This window comes from Nyctereutes procyonoides, unplaced genomic scaffold (assembly GCF_905146905.1).
Source record: "Nyctereutes procyonoides isolate TBG_1078 unplaced genomic scaffold, NYPRO_anot_genome, whole genome shotgun sequence".
NCBI classification, from domain to species: Eukaryota; Metazoa; Chordata; class Mammalia; order Carnivora; family Canidae; genus Nyctereutes; species Nyctereutes procyonoides.
Genome location: NW_026575140.1, coordinates 60,438,904 through 60,456,295, shown reverse-complemented (window position 1 = coordinate 60,456,295; position 17,392 = coordinate 60,438,904). Strand labels below are relative to the sequence as shown.

Sequence of the window (17,392 nt, the reverse complement as noted above, 5' to 3'; positions counted from 1 at the left end):
TAAAAAAAAAATAAAAAAATTTAAAAAAAACTCTAGCAACCACTAAGGAAATAACTTTTTTAAATATAGTGAAAAAATCATGGAAGGTTAAAATGGTACATTTGAAATTTTTCACTAATGCAAAAGAAAGCATTAAGGAGCAAAAAGGAACCAAAAAGACATGAGACATGTAAAAAACAAAAAAGTAAAGTGACAGGTATAGATCCAATTATATCAAGAACATTAAAAGTGAATGGATTAAACAATATAATCAAACAGTAGATAAGAATGGACTGGATAAGAAAAAAAGGAAGACCCAACTTTATGCTGTCAATGTGAGACATGTTTTATATTCAAAGATACAGATAGATTGAAAGCAAAAGGATGGGAAAAATATCTATTGTGCAAATACCAACTATAAGAAAGCCACAGTGGCTATGCTAATATTTAGCCAATATCAGGCAAAATAGACTTTAAAAAAGAAGGGGCGGGGGGACACAGAAAGGGTTACTAGGGATTCAGAGGGACATTTTTTAGTGATAAAAGGGTCAATCTATCAAGAAGATAAAACAACCCAGCAACACCCCTGAAAATGCATGAAGCAAAACAACAACAACAACAACAAAAACCTGACAAAAATTAAGGAAGAAAACAAAAAACAACTGAATAATAATACTTGAAAAACTCAATACTTCACTTTTAGTAGTGAATAGAGCAACTACACAACAAGACCTATTAGGAACAGGAGCCATGAACAGCACTGTAAACTAACGAGACCTAACAGGTGTCTCTAGAATACCTCACACAAAGGCAGAATGTACATTCTCCTCAAGTACTTATGGAACACAGTACAGAATAGGTGACATGTTAGGCCACCACACATGTCTCAGTAAATTAAAAACAATTAAAATAATATAAAATATCTTTTCTGATCACAATGATATAAAGCTAGATATTAATACAAGAGGGAAAACTGGAAAATGCACAAACATGTGGAAATCAGCATACTCTAAAACAACCAATGTGTCAAGGAGAAACTCACAAAAGAAATTTGAAAATACTTAAAGATGAATGAAGACAAGGACACAGTATTTAAGAACATGGATGCAGTGCAAGCAGAACCCAAAGGGAAATCTATAGCTCTCAATGCTCATTAAAAAAGATCTCAAGTCAGTAACTTGCCCTTCCACCTAAGACACTGTATAAAAAGAGCAAATGAAACCTAAAGCAAGTAGAAAGAAGGAAACAAAGATTATGGTGAAGATAAATGAAATAGAAAATATTATAAGCAATTTGAGAAAATCAACAAAACTAAGTTTGGTCCTTTGAAAAGATCAACAAAACTGACAGATTTCTCAGTGGATTGACCTAGTTAAAAAGAGAAGACTCAAATTATTAAAATCGGAAATGAAAAAGGGAACATTACTAGCAATCTTACAGACATTAAATGGATGATAAAGGAACACTATGAATAATTGTATGCCAGTAAATTTCATAACTGAGCTGAAATGACAAATTCCAAGGGAGACACAAAGTGATAAAGCTGAGTCAAGAAGAAATAGCCTGAATCAATCTATAAACAAGTAAAGAGATTTAATTCATAATCAAAAAAAATTATGCACGAAGAAAACCCCAGGCCTACATGCTTCAGTAGTGAATTCTACCAAAACATTTAAAGAGCAATTAATGCCAATTTATCACATAATAATCTAAAAAATAGAAGAGGAGGGGCCATTCCCCAACTCATTGTGTGAGGACAGCATTACCCAGACCAGCATCACAAGAAAATAAAACTTCAAAGCAATATCTTTGGTGAATACGGATGTGAAAATCCTCCAAAAATGCTAACAAATCAAATCCAGCAGGATATAAAAAGAATTGCACACCATGACCAAGTAATATTTCTCCCAGGCATACAAGGTTGGTTTGACTTCTGAAAATCAATTAATGTAATACACAGTATCAACAGTATTGTGTAATACACAATATCACAGAATAAAAACCAAAAGCCACATGATCATCTCAATAAACACAGAAAAAGCATTTGACAAAATCCAACACTGTTGCAAAATAAAAACTACTAAATAAACTAGAAACAGAAGGACACTTTCTCAACCTGATGAAAGGTATCTACAAAAACCCACAGCTGATCTCATACTTGGTGGTGAAAGCCTGGATGCCTTCCCCCTAAATTCAGGAACAAGACAAAAATTTTCACTCTCCAGATGCCTGGGTGGCTCAACAGTTGAGCATCTGCCTTTGACTCAGGTCATGATCCTGGAGTCCTGGGATCGAGTCCCACATTTGGCTCCCTGCCTAGAGCCTACTTCTCCCTCTACCTATGTCTCTGCATCTCTCTCTCTGTGTGTCTCTCATGAATAAATAAGTAAAATCTTTAAAAATAAAAATAAAAAAATAAATGTCACCTCCTCTGAGACACCTTTAAAAAAAAGTTCACTCTCACCACTTCTATTCAACATAATATTGAAAGTTCCAGCTAGAGCAATTAAGCAAGAATGAATAAGACAAAAGGCAGTCAGACTGGAAAGGAAGTAAATCTATTCCTATGTCACATGATCTTCTGTAAGGAAAGGCCTAAGGAATCCTCTAAAAAATTTGTTAGAACTAATAAGATTAAGATCAGCAAATATGCAGAGTGTGAGTTCAATATGCAAAAATCAGTTATATCTCCATACACTTCAACGAATAATCCAAAAATGAAGAAAACAATTCCACTTATAATAGTGTCAAGGAGAAAAATAATATTTAGAAATAAATTTAACAGAAGTGGAAAACTTATAGCCTGAAAACTACAAAACACTACTGAAAGAAATTAAACAATTAATCTAAATGGAAATATATCTCATGTCCATGGATTGGAAGCCTTAATATATTTTTTTAAGATTTTATTTATTTATTTGAAAGAGAGCAAGAAAGAGCACAAGCAGTTGGGAGGAGCAGAGGGAGAGGGAGAAGCAGACTCCTGGCTGAGCAGGAAGCCCGATGCAAGCCTCAATCCCAGGACCTGGAGATCATGACCTGAGCTGAAGGCAGATGCTTCACCAACTGAGCCAACCAGGCTCCCCAAGCCTTAATATTTTTTGAATGACAATACTCCCCCCAGTTAACCTATAGGACTCAACACAATCTCTATCAGAATACAACTGGTTTCTTTGTAGAAATTGACAAGCTAATCTTAAAATTCATATGGAAACTTACAGGATCCAAAATATCTTAAAAAAGAAGAACAAAGTTGGAGGACTCAGACTTACCAATTTTAAAACTCACTATGAAGCAAGAGTAATCAAGACAGGATAATATGAACATGAGAATAGACATATAGATCAATGGAATAAAATAAACCCGTATATCTAGGCTCAGCCGATTTCTGAGAGATGCCAAGGCCGTTCAATGGGGAAGTGATACAATGACAAAGTACAGCACAAATAAAGGAATAAACAGGAGTTCTACTTGGTGCATGGGGAGTTTGCTATGTTGCTATGTTGGTGAAATCCAAGAATGGAAATGTCCAGAAGAGAGTTCTCTATTCAGGTGGTAGGCTCAGAGAATTCTGAGCAATACAAATTTGCATTTTGTCACACAATCAGGTGGTAACTGATGCCATCGACGTCTTTCACATTGTTACATGGTCTTGTTTCAAAATCCTCTAGGCAGGGTTCCTAACCTGCATCTGGGATGGCACATGGCAGCTTCTCATTCTCCCCCATCCCCATCCCTGACCTCTCTCCTTCTCTGGTGCAGATCACAAAGGCCCCATCCTCCCTGAAAGCCATGTAATTCCTGGCTGGAAGTGGATTACGAATAAGGGACCTCCAGGTTTCCATTTCACTAGAAAGGTCTCCTTGAATAAACTTTCTGAAAACATGTGTTTTAGATACCTTACCAGTAAATTCCTCCTTTTGCCATCCTTTCTCACATTTTCCTTCAGCCTCCTTTCACAGACACAACTTTCTATTCAGTGCTTCAAAGGAGGCAGGATGGGGTCAGTTTTGCCAGTGATTTGTGATAGAAACCCTCATAATCGACACACCAGAAATTCCTAATAAATCTAAATTCAGAGCATAAGATTAAACAACATGCAGGCACTTTACCAAAATAGTGCCCAAGCCCTTAGATGACCAAGGTGGAGAGTAAGATAATAAATCTGAAAAAAACACCTCACATCTATGGCACCATGACATTGCCAGTAAAGTTTAACTGCCAGTAATGATTTCTATAATATCTATTTTCATTAATCAATATTCAATGATGAAATAGAAGCCCATAAAGGAAATAAACATAGTTACAGATCGATTGTTTTTACTTGGTATTTAGGATTCACAAACAAGATGTCAATCATGAGAAAATGCAAGCAAATGAAATCACTTTTCAGCAAGTCCCTAGTAGGTAGTAGGTACACAATAAAATGCATTTCTTTCCTTAACATTCTAATACAGCTAGTATTTATTGATGTTTTATTATGTGTTAGGAATCCTGCTGAGTATATCCTCATATTCTGTCATCCTCCCATATGCCTTCTCAACAATCTTGAGAAGAAGAATTCCTATCTCCATGAAACAGTTAAAAACATTGCATCTCAGAGAGTTTAGGTCATTAGTTCAGGTCACTCAGCTAAGGAGTGATCCTTTTGAGGCTGCACTTCACACCTTCCGAGTCCAGATGTGGAGGTCCTCACCATCCAGCACACATAGTCTTCTTCATTCTTTTCACCATGAATTTGCTGTTGACCAAAATACCCCACTCATGATTCTCACCCTGTCTTTTAACTTCCTTTTCTATTATCCTCCACAAAATCTGCAACAGAACAGTTGACATTCTCAATCCTAATCCCTTCTTGGCTGCATTCTCTGGACTCCCTGCACATTGTCCAGCCCTTCTCTCTCCATATCCTCTCAGCTTTACCTCTACTACAGAATGTTATCCAGGGGAGGTGTGTTTGAAGATGAGGTAAAGAGTAAACTCCTTGATGACTTAGGAGCTCAGATCGAATCATGAAGTTTACTCAAGCTCCTACTGGTCAGTTAATGGTTCTCGGTGCCCTGGATGTGTACATGTGCCAGGCCTGTGAGTGCATGTGTGCGTGCATGTGTGTGTATAAGTTGTCTCTCATCCTCATGAGCACTGTATTCCAGATAAAGAAATCAGAGCTCAGAGTGCTTTCCCCTGATCACAGAGCCAGGAGGTAACAGAGTCAGCTCAAACCCAGGGCCATCTGATTGTACAGGTGCTTTTTGCTCTACAGCAGAAATCCTCAAATACCTGTCCACAAGCCAAGGCCTAGACTATCACAAAGTTTCCACCAATCCACATCAAAATAAGAACAGAACAATATTATAAATGTAGGGGGGTATATTCTGGGTCAGTAGAAAGACACATTATTGGCAAGAACCATCTTTTATGCTGAGATTGTGTCCTTTCTGCCTTTTTGGTGATAAAGTTTATTTTCTTTGTGAACTGATAATGAAAATAAGTGATAATTTTTTTGATGGTTTGGTGGTAATGTTCTTACTTGGTACCATGAAAAATAGGTAACTCCATGGTAACTTTGTAGGTCCCATGTACATAGTGCCTACCAAACAAGTCCAAATGAAATATTTCTATGTTATCATCTAATGCCAAAATGGTGATTTGTGTTTCAGACTGATACTTTGAAACAGATTTTGTTAGGAAGCAGTTACAGGACAAGAAAAGGGCAGAGAGGAAGCTAGCCAACAGGGCAAGGATCTGTTAAATACGTAAGTGTTAGAAGAGGTGGAGAAAAGAAACAGTGATTTCATAATTTCCCCGAGGATTTTGTCCAAGTTTTTATAAATGTGATTGAGAATTAAAATTCCCAGCTAGATGTTACTTCTCTAAAATTTCTCCCTAAAATTTTTTTAAAGATTTTATTTGTTTTAGAGATAGCATGGGTGCAGGGGGGGAGAGCCAGGGGGAGAGACTCTCCAGCAGGCTCCCCACTAAGCAGGGGCCCCGATGCACTATGGAATCCATCTCATGATCCTGAGATCATGACCCAAGCTGAAATCGAGAGTCAGCCACTTGACCAACTGAGCCACCCAGGCACCCCATGAAACATATTTTATATATAATAGTATGACCTCCATTATCCTCTGAACAGGTATATATCATATTTTGGTGTCCCCCGCCCACCTTAGTGAAATAAGCAGACAGATAAAAGAAAAAAATCTTTCTTCCGTATCTTTCTATTGGATTAATAGTCACTATTCTCTCTTTTAAATGCACTCTTGTATTTAAACTGTTTCTCTGTTCTCAAGAATAAAAAGATATTTCCTCTGTCCTTTGATTCCTTCCAGTCTTCCCCATCCAATTTAAACAGAATACAGGAGACCCTACTTGTAATAGTCTCCCTCCAGATAGTCTTTGTTCCGTCATCTGCTCGGAACTGAGAACATATTTTGCCATAAAACAATATAAATGGTGATTATGTTCTTAAAATCCCTCCTAAATGTTTGCTTAACATGCTCAAAGGTAAGGCGCAGTCTTAGTTTAGAAAGCTCAGCTTTGGGGATCCCTGGGTGGCGCAGCGGTTTGGCGCCTGCCTTTGGCCCAGGGCACGATCCTGGAGACCCGGGATCGAATCCCACATCGGGTTCCCGGTGCATGGAGCCTGCTTCTCCCTCTGCCTGTGTCTCTGCCTCTCTCTCTCTCTCTCTGTGACTATCATAAATAAATAAAAATAAAAAAAAAAAAAAAAGAAAAAAGCTCAGCTTTGGATCTTCGGTTCCGTGCAGACAGAAGAGAGCAGAGACGTGAAAGTGAGGCCACCTTTCTCCCTGAGCAGCGGGCAGCATGAGACAAAGGCTGGGGTCCAGGCCTGGCTGTCCAATGCCCTGCCTGTGCTCTCAGCACCTGCAAGCAGCCTCCCCGTCACTCTGCCCTCTCATCTGCATCCCACCCACCAATATTGAAGGATCCTCTTCCTCACTCCCTCTGCCAGAGCCTCCATTTGCTGTGTACAGCTGTCTTGGAGACCTGAGAGAAGAAAACAGCCTCATGATCAAAGATAAATATGTAAACAATTTTTAATATAGGACTCCAGATTTCAGGCTTTGGAAAGAAGTGAATGAAACATATCTGGAAAAAAAATAAGAAACAAGTCTGGGTCACGGGGGAGCCAATGTGCCCAGGCTACTCCTTTTTCTGTCCAGTTTGTCCCTAACTGCACTCCTGAGCCGTTGCAGTCACTGGGATGACACAGGTGCCCTGTCCCCACCACTGTCTTGGCCCTTCTGTGGACAAGGAAACACAGGAAGTGATCTCCATCTGTGTCTGTGCTACAGTGACCTGCACCACAGTTTTCACCTGAGCCCCTGCAAGGTTCACTGACCCTCCTGCCAAGGGCGTCAGGGACAGTCAGCGTACAGTCCCATCAACACTGCCCCGAGCAGCTCAACCCACTAGTCACGCTGGCCTGAATACTTGCTGCCCCGTGTCTGGTCCTGCTTGCTCAGCGTCGGGGGACACCAGTCCCCAGGCTGCATGGTCATGGTCATGGCCATAGGAGAGGCATACATCAGAAGGTAGGTGTCGTCTGTGGCTGCAGGAAGCAGCTCAGAGCCCCGGGCACCAGCAGAAACTGTCTGAGCTTTTGGTGGGAAAAGAGTGGGGTGTCCCCCCAGAAATGTCCCTGATGAGGGCACTGTGCAGATGAAGAAGGAACTTGGTCATGCTTGAGACAAAGTCTGCCCAAGTGCCTACATGCCGAGCTCACAGCCATCATGCTGATTCATATGAGCCAGTCCTCTGTTCAAGAGGCAGCGCGGATCGCAAAGAGCTGTACAAGACATTCCTCGGGGTTATCATCACACAGTGGTTGCTGATCCAGAAAAAGAAACCTGATCTACTATTTGGTCAGTTATATAATCCTTCTGGGAAACAAAAGCATGTTTTAATTCAATTCATCTAATGTAAAAGGCAGACGCTCAGTCATCAGAGACTTTCTTGCTACTTATCTATTGACCATTCACATGTGTGTTTATTCATTCATTGTGCATTTTTGTCCAATCCCTCCTCTACAGATGCATAGCAAGGGGCCCCTGAATAAGAGCCCTTGTGAAGGGCTTCCAATGGATTCTTGCGTAATCCAAGCCCAGAAATTCTTTACATAGGAGGCAGGTGGGGGATAATTGCAACAGTAAATAAAGCAGTAAAAATATGTGTAGAGCTCCTTTTGAAAGGCAACATATCTTTTTTAATTATAGGAACATGTTGCTATAATATAGAGAATAATTCTAAGACTAATTCTAAGAATATATTTGTTCACAGACTATGTAGAACAAATGAGCAGTCTTAGAATCTCAGGAACTTGAGAGAGAAGTGATAACTCTGTGTGCATGTATGTATGAGTGTGTGTGTGTGTGTGTGTGTGTGTGGTGCATGTGTGTGGCACAGAGAGGTAGAGAGACACACAGATATGCATCTAAAGTAAGTCATAAGCAAGCCCTGGTTAATGATGCCTGACAAGCGCATTGTCACCTACAATTAATAAAAACCTCTTATTAACATTATTTATGAAATAATACTTCTTCCAGCTATGATGAGCGAAAAAGGAAAATGGAGAAAGACTACCCGAAGAACACTGAAGAGGAGTTTTCGGGAGTTAATGGCCAGATAGATGCTGCAGTGGAACTAAATGGTGAGCATCTCCACCCAAAACTTCCTTTGTGGAAAAACCGTAACAAGACATCTGGGCTCTGCTTTCACATGACAGAAAGCAGGTTTCCAAATGGGGGTCCTCGGTCCTGAGTCCCTTATAAATGTAGCTAACCAGAATGTAAAACTGTCTGCCATCGAGACTCTCTCTCTGTGAATAGAAAGTCTTAAGAAGTAGAGTGTGAGTCCCTAAGCCAGGTACGTCTTCAAGCCCACCAGGTCAACACTGCCTCTCTGCCCTTGAGAATGCACACACTGTCACACTGTCCACCTCCTAGAGCCTGTTCCCCACCCCATCACCTGATCCTGAACTATGATGCATCGCGGGGAAGGTTGAACCACACAGGGTAGGATAAATGTGACCAAATCTTGGAGACTGGTCAACGCATCCTTCCTGAGCCTAGAGCACAGAGCTGGACTCTGTTCAGAAGTTCACAGATGATTCCAGACACATTCTCTGTGCTTGCAGAATGGCCACTAACCCTGGGAAAAGCCCCCTTCAGCAGAGATTATATTACTAGTCACCTTGACTATCTCTAATGTGGTATGGAGTGGTGCAACAGGCCTCACAGCCACAGCGAGAGGCAAGCTGAGAAAGGAAAGATGAGAGCCAGTATCCACAGTGGAGATGGCACGGCAGGACTTCAGCGAGTTTGGGGGACAGGCTAGAGGTTTGGCTAGGGAGGAAGCAGGGTGACTTCCTGGAGGAGGGCAGAGGCACAAACATTCCCAGGCAAGTGTCCCTGGAAGAAAGGTGAGCAGTGACAGAGAAGCCAGGGGTGCCAGGTCATAAGGGTCTGCCAGAGCCATGCACAGGACTGCAGCTACGCCTGAGGCCACCTACAAATCCTCCATTTGCGGATCTGCAAGCCATTTCCAATAACAACATTTTCCACTTTGTCTCTTTTAGGCTACATTTACTTCTTTTCAGGACCCAAAGCGTACAAGTATGATACGGAGAAGGAAGATGTAGTCAGTGTGCTGAAATCTAGCTCCTGGATCGGCTGCTAAACAGAAGGGTCTCGTGTTTTCTGAGCAGTGAACACAACCGCAAGCAGCGGGTCCCGGGACCACAAGGACTAACGCAGAATGTAGGATAGGGCTTCTTCCCATGGCCTTGATCCTAAGGGGAACATAGAACTCATAAAAAATTATTATGCTTTTAAATTTTTATATGGTTGCAGATTCATAATTTTAATCTAAATGGGCAATTTCTATGTGGTCAGCATCACATAAAATCAGAATCAACCCAATACTCTCTTCCATGAGACACCCACTGCTTTTTTCCCTTACCTAATATACGGAAGCAAATTGATAAATTTCGTTCTTATTGCCAAGAAGAGGCCTATTTGGTTTCTGATATCTATTCCTAATATCTATTATAATTCTTTTTCATAGGAAATGTTATTAGCATACAAATTATAATCACTCCTTGCAAGCAGTGGCTTTCATGGCCTTTACATTCATTGTGATGACTGTAAATTTGTCCATCTTTACCTTGAACACATGACAAAATACTGTGTAAGTCTTGTTTCTCGTTGATGGCAGTTAACTGTGCTCACTGGTCTTTGAAGCAGCTCATAGCAGGCAAATCCACTCAAATGACTTTTCACACTAGGCAAGAGATGGACACTCTGCAACAGGAAACTTTTAACAAAAGCCAATAAAAAAACGCTATACAAGAACAGTTCCTCATTTCTTTCAGTTAATATTTACTAGCTTCAATCCCACTTTATTTGGCAACAAACTCTATGTAGCTAGGGGAAAGTCAAAACCCAAGATGAGCATGCAGACCCAGAAGACTGTAACTTGCTCCATTTCCTGCTTCCTGACAATAAAATACCAGGGCAAACCGCCTTCAACCTGGCAAAGTGAGTCTCTTCAGAGCACTTTTGCATTTAGGGGAGTCTCTCTATTTAGTTTTTCTGACTTCATGCTGAGACTTTTCTCTTTCTTATCTACTCCTCAGTATGGAAACCACAACTGTTTGTCATTCTTATGACTTTTTTATCTTACCTTCTAGAATGTAAGGATCTAAAGGTTAAGTGAATCTAAAATTAGATGATAAATACATTTAGCATACTTCATAGGCCATAGTGTTCAACACACATTAGCTGCTCCTGCCACCATCATGATTGAACCCCTGTCATAGCGTGAAAATGACGGGGCCATTCCTGGAGGTCTCTGTAGGCCTTCCACTTGGTTTCTGTTACCGAAAGTGACTATTTATAGCCCACCAGATGTTAAATCTTTGACCATTGAAGACAGACTCCAGCATGCCTGCTTTCTAATGTCAACTTCCTTTTTGAGGAAGAAAAGTCACTTTTGCAAACAGTCAGCAGAAGAGAAGTGTTTAATGGCAACAAGCAAGGAGGAAAAGCAGCCTGGTGCTTCCTCAAAGGTTAAAGACAGAGTTAGCATCTGAGCGAGCAGCTCCACTCTCAAGTGAGCGCCCGTAAGACGGACGCCACGCGCTGCAGCGTGGATGAAGCCTGCAAACAGCACGTTAACACATCCGACACGGAAGGCCACGTATTCTATGACTCTGTTTATATGAAATGTTCAGAATCAGAAAATCCATAGAAACAGAAAGCTGATGCGTGCCTGCCAGGGGCTGGAGGAGGGGCCTTAGCGGGAATGACTGCTAAGGGGGGGGAGCGGGTTTCTTTGTGGGCTGATGACAATTGTCTCCAAGTGGCAATGGCGAGGGTTGCACAACTCTGTGAATATACTAAAAGCCATTGAACTGTACATTTTAAGTGGATAAATTGTATGTGACTACATCCCAATAAACCTGTTGTCTTAATAATAAGCAAGGAGATGCAGGTGGCCTGATGATCTCTGCAGGGTGCACAGGCTGGCCAGCTGGGTGGGAGCAGGGAGGCCTACACAGCAGTGAAGCACTATCCCCAAGACACCTGGTGCTGAGCACCACCAGCCAGAAGGCCCATGCAGTGTAGACACTTCACTAACTAGACGAATGTTACTGAAAGCAAAATAGCATGTGCTTTGAGGTCTGACTGGCTTCAACCCCCAGATCTGTTATTTTTAGCTGTGTGATGTTGGTCAATTCCTTAATCTCTGTCTTGGTTTCCTCCTTTGTAAAATTAGAATAGGAATAGTTCTTATGTCCTAGAGATATTTAGAGGCTTAAGTATATAAGTCAAAATATGCAAAGCCCTTTAGATAGTACCTGGTGCCCTATAGGGACTCTGTACTTGCTGTTTTGAAGCAATTAGAAATAATTTTGTTTTGAAACATTTCAGAGAATGTGTATATATATCCCTCAAAATAGCTGAAGACATGACGAGCTATTGGCACCACGAGGATTGATAACCAGCCACCTGGAAGTTTTCCTTTCCAAACTCCAAATGAAATCAATAATCAGATGCTATACTAACTGTTGTTACCTCCCATCCCCCCAAAAAATAATTCTTACAAATCATTATCCCTTTGTTGGGTAAGAGATATACAGTCATCTGTATTCCAGAAAGACAGTCCCTAAACCTGAAGAAACAGGGACTGTGTTTGTGTCAAAACTCAATTGGGATATTTATGTGCTCACCTGAAACAAGAATTTTGTGTAGAAATAATTTATATATATATATATATATTTGTCACTTGGCTTCAGAGTAGCTCAGGGCAAACATGTTTTGTTAAGTAAGTTTTGAACACAATGTGGTTCAACCACTCCTCTTGAGAGCAAGAGTAAGCAGAACAGAGTTTTCTTTCTCATGACCTCTATCATTGTCCCATTGACCTCAGTGATAACTGTTTATGGACTGCCCAGAAGCTTCTGGAAAGCACCAGAGGGTCCAGGGAGGATGAGAGGATTCACCCAGGTGGGGAGCTTCCTAAGAGCTCTGTACCAAGTTTTCTGTGGCAAGAACGAACCTTGCTTGCCATTAGCCTAGAGTGAAATGGCAGACCCCCGTCGTCCATCAGGTCTCCCTTCTTTTCCACGTGGTCATTTGGAAATGCCTTAGACCCCCTTTCACATGGCAGATGGGAAACAAACTATGCAGGCTTTTATTTGGAATTGTGTTTGATATATATTTAAATTATCACAGCGCCTTCAAGTGCTTTTGTTTATATTATCCAGATGCTTTCTTTTTATTCTTATTTTTTCACCATTTCCTTCTATAGACAATGATATTGGAGGTTCTTTGTGAATATTCATAGCTAAATTACCCAATGGAGTGCCATTTGAGAAGAAATGTATAATGCCGGTCAATATATTGGAGTTTCAGACTCCCATCCAGAGCATAGGAAAGTCCAAGCCAAAGATTTTCTGTATGTCTGCTCTATAGACTTGAGTAGAAGGATGAGAGAGAGCCTTTGCTCCTCTCATCTGCTGAGCCTATCCTCGATGCCATTCCCATCCCCCAGTGACCGGTCAGCGTGACCAGACTAAAGCACATCCTATTGTTCTCATCATGCCACAGTGCCTACCTTGCTCCTGTAACTGGAATAAGAAGAGAACCAGGAAGATGGCTGGTGAATGACTGGTCATAGGAAATCAGTGAATGAGTCTGGGCTCTAAGGAGGATTCTTGTAATGCACACGTCCTTAGTCTCTCTGCCATTAATCCTTCCCTTTATTTTGGGACATCATTTTAAATGGTTGGGGATGAAATTAAACTTTTGTTGCATGCTGTCCTGACAAGAGTGGGAGGAGAGATCAGAAGAGAGAAGGACCACAGGGACTCAGTGAGAAAACATTTGCAAAGACCACTTGAGAAATGTAACATAAATCCATTTTAGATCATCCACAGTGGGAAGGGAGGAACGGAAGCCTGTCTGTGTAAGCAGCCAGCAATGTGTTTATCCTTGGAAAATCCCCAGCTTTTAAGGAAGGATAAACAATGTGAGCTATGGGGGATGGGCAGTAGATGTTTACAGCTGCGGGGTGGGGGGTGGGGAGGCTGGGGCTTCCCAAATCTGACTAGAGCCCGTCAGGTGAGCTGCAGGCTGCACAGTGGAGTACTACTTTTCCACACGGTAGACGGGTACCTGCATATGAACTGGCCATTTCTGGAAGTCAGTGGTTTTATCAGCAGTTTCTTTTGAAAGATTTCATCTCTTCCCTAAAATAGTTTATCTCCAAAAATAACCACTTCAGCCTTCCCGACGATCTGGCCACCCACCATCTCCACCCTCATGTCCACTCTTAATCCAGTGAGAAATATTCGTTTTCATGAAGCGTTTCCTTTACACTGGCACCAGCAAGGCTCAGCTGCATTCCTATGTGAACTTCTGCCCCCAAGAAACACACCCTCTGATGGGAGAGACAGTCAGTAGGCAAATGAATAAACAGATCTAGATATAATGAAAGACATCGAACATGCTTTGAAAAAAATAAAGCAGAGGAGGGGATAAAGTGTGTTGAGTGCCATTTTACTAAAGGTGTTTGGGGAGAGGACTTACTCAGCTGGGGATATTCACGCAGGGATGTGAGCAAAGGGAATGAGAGGCATGGAGGCACTAGGTTCAGGCTGAGGCCTCAAGGACAGAAGGGGCCAGTCATGTTGGAGGCGTAGCAGGATGGTCTGCAAGGCCAGAGGCAGTGAAGGAGATGGGGAAAGCCAACCCAACTGCAGAAAGCCTTGCTGGCCCCCAAAGAAGATCAGTTTTGGCTAATTAGACAAGCAAGGCTCTGAACAGGGGCATTACATGACCTCAGTTATGTTTGGGAGAATCACTCCGGCTGCCAGCAAACATCTTGCTAGAGCAAGGGGTGCAAGGATGCCTAACAGTGGCCTTCTCCCAGGTAGAGATGGGGACGGCACTGACAAGGAAGCAGCAGCACAGATGCTAAGAAAGGTCAGGTGAACAAGATTTTTCCAGGTAAAACCAATAGGATTTGCTCCTAAAGAGTACGTTGGAATTAAAGCCGAGAGTAAAAAATGGCCCTGAGGTTTTGGGGCTGAGGAGATAGGGTGAGAGCAGCATGCCATCTGGAATCAGCTGGTGTGAGCTGCCCATCCAATGGGCCAGGGGAGGGGCTGACCAGGTGGACAGACAAGGTCTCCTGAGTGCCAAGAGGAAGTGGAGCTGGAGGCAGCCCCCTAGGGGTCATGGCCTTCCTGCTGCCCTCCATGACCCTGGGGAGCTCCACCCCCACAGACTGCCGCAGGAATTGGGCAAAAACGGATTCTACAAGGATGAGAAGGCAGGGGAAGTGAACTCAAGCAGTCTATAATCACATGTGCTGTTCCATTTACTAACCCATTCTCCTTCCCTCTTCAAGAACATGGTTTAATTCTCAGCAAGAGGCTTGGTTTTTCTTTTTTCTTGGTACAAAAATCAAAGCACAATCACAAAAGGAAACACAAAATCTTAAGGATTGCTCTCATGGAAGAAAATTATTGGTCACCTGGGAACATTAGTTGAAAACAATAAAAGATGTCCCAAGACTTTTAAATATCCATTTGTTCCTACAGTGAAAACACCCTGTGTTGTCAGCAGACCATATAGAGATGGCGACTGGCAAGGTCTCTACCACATTTTGCAGTCTTTGCCTGAAAACCAGAGTTTCCGTGTCTCTACCACAGGCCAAGACATGTCCTGGTCCCCAAATCAATGTTCGAGTCAACATTCATGCTGGGAACCCACTCAGCCCGTCAGTGGAGCCTGTTGTTCTCCAGCAGCCCCACACACCAGGGGCCGGGACAAATCCCAGCTAGGAATCTCTTTCCTGAATGACCTAGCATGGGTGGCCCAGCCTCTGCCTCAGTCTCCTCTCCCGGCACACAGGTTTCTAATGCTGCTTTGATCCCCACACAACTTGGTTGGTATCCCAGAATTGCATGCAACACTTGAGTTCCTCAAGCCTCACCACATACCAACGTGCTTGGAGACTCACAGTAACCCCGACAGGTGTTGCTACCTTCATGTCATAGGTAAGAAAAGGAATGCACATTAGCTTGTGCAGGAAGGACAATCAGTGCTGACCACCAAGTGAGCAGCATGGACCACACATGCTACAGGAGCCCAAATCACTTAGACGTGGCCAGAGGGAAGGAAAGAGAAAAGAAGGCTTGGAGTTTCCTTCCTACAGAAGAACAAGAAGCTCACATTTTTCACATTAGTACACCCAGTGGTTGGGCTTAACCAACAGGACCTACACCTTTCCAAAAGAAGTACAACTGCATCATCAATCTCTCAGCCCCTCCCTCTCTGCCCCTCTTTCTCTGTCAATTACAAGTTAGTCACAGAAACATGTGGATAAGTTTTGGCCTTGAGATAAGCTCAAATCTCCCCAAAAGCCTGAAAGCTGCACAGGTTACATGCGTCCTAATGAAGGTCTCACCACACTGGGAGCCAGCTGAGGACTTGCCTTCTGTTATCACCAACAGGCGCTGAATTTTGAAGAATGATTATCTGCATACCAAAAAGACTAAATAGATTTCTTTTACTTACTTCTTTGCTTTTTATCATCAGTTAAATAAAATGACTTTCCAAATCTTCAGTAGAACCTTGTACTATTCCTGGAATAAAACCCACTTACTCATGATACATTATCCTCTTTATATGTTGCAGGGTTTGTTTTGCTAACATTTTGTTTAAAATACTCACATCTGTGTACATGATGGGTTTCATCCGGAGATTTTCTTTTCTTGTGTTTGTCTGGTTTTGACATTTGGTTTATGGTGGTCTCACTAAATGAGTTAGGAGCTTATCCATGACATGAAAGAGCTTATCTATCATCAATATTTTTTCCTTAAATGTTCAATAGAATTTACAGTGAAGCCACCTGGGCCTGGGGTTTCCTTTGGGGAAAGTTTTAAATACCAACTCCATTTCCTTAATTCTTTAATTTCTAGGGCTATTCAGATTTTCTGGCTTCCTAGTGTCCGTTTTAGAAATTATATGTTTCAAAGAAACGGTCCATTTCAGACAAGTTGTCCTTTGACTTACTATGTGATCTAATTTTTATAAATGTTCTCTGTGTGTTCAGACATAGGTTTGCAGTGTGAGGGCTGTTTCTGGACACCCTGCTCTCTAGAGCTGTCTCACTTATTTCCTCTGTGAGCTCCCACTTCCATGGGATTATCAGTTTCTGGCAATGGGAAGGGCAAAGGCCCCCACCCTTGGCTTCCTTGCTGAGTTTAGAGACCGAGAAGGAGTTGAGGACCAGAGGGCAGAGAGGGTGTCCTGTGATGATGTCTGGGCTCAGCCCCCCTCATCTCTCATCCTCACCACCATCTTAGCCTGAGCATCATCTCAGAAATTCAGCATTAGGCTCTGTGGATTTGTGGGGGCTGCTGCTGTGTCTATAATGTTTCTACTGTCTAGTCTGGAGCGTAGTGAGAGAGGGGATCTTTCAGAGACTGGTCAGGCTGACTGTCTTGGTAGTGACTTCTTATCTGTGCTCGCAGCCAGCATCAATTCCACATTAATTGTAGAGCATCTACTTGACCCAAGGATTATATCAGCAAACAAAACAAAAGCTCCTGCCCTTTGTGAGCTTCCTTTGGACCCCAAGGCAGATAGGCAAAACGCAGTGGTCATAACAAGTGCTTAAGTTTATATAGTGTGTTAAGGGCACCTGGGAGCTCAGTAGGTGAAGCATCTATCTGCCTTTGGCTCAGGTCATGGGATCCAGCCCCACATTCCATTCCCTGCTCAGCATGGAGTCTGCTTCTCCCTCTGCCCCTCCCCCAATATCTCTCAAATAAAAAAATAAATCTTTTTTAAAAATATATAGTGAGAAAAAA

General features: G+C 42.2%; 1 protein-coding gene across 1 annotated transcript in view; it reads left to right on the top strand.

Annotated features, from left to right (window-relative positions):
* The window catches only part of MMP20 (matrix metallopeptidase 20), a 47,794-nt gene extending 38,110 nt beyond the window's left edge, over positions 1–9,684 (top strand). Inside the window, exons 9-10 of the mRNA XM_055304756.1 lie at positions 8,553–8,656; positions 9,584–9,684. Coding sequence (XP_055160731.1) covers positions 8,553–8,656; positions 9,584–9,684 — 205 coding nt within the window. The remainder of the gene's footprint in view (positions 1–8,552; positions 8,657–9,583) is intronic.
* The last annotated feature ends 7,708 nt before the right edge of the window (positions 9,685–17,392 follow it).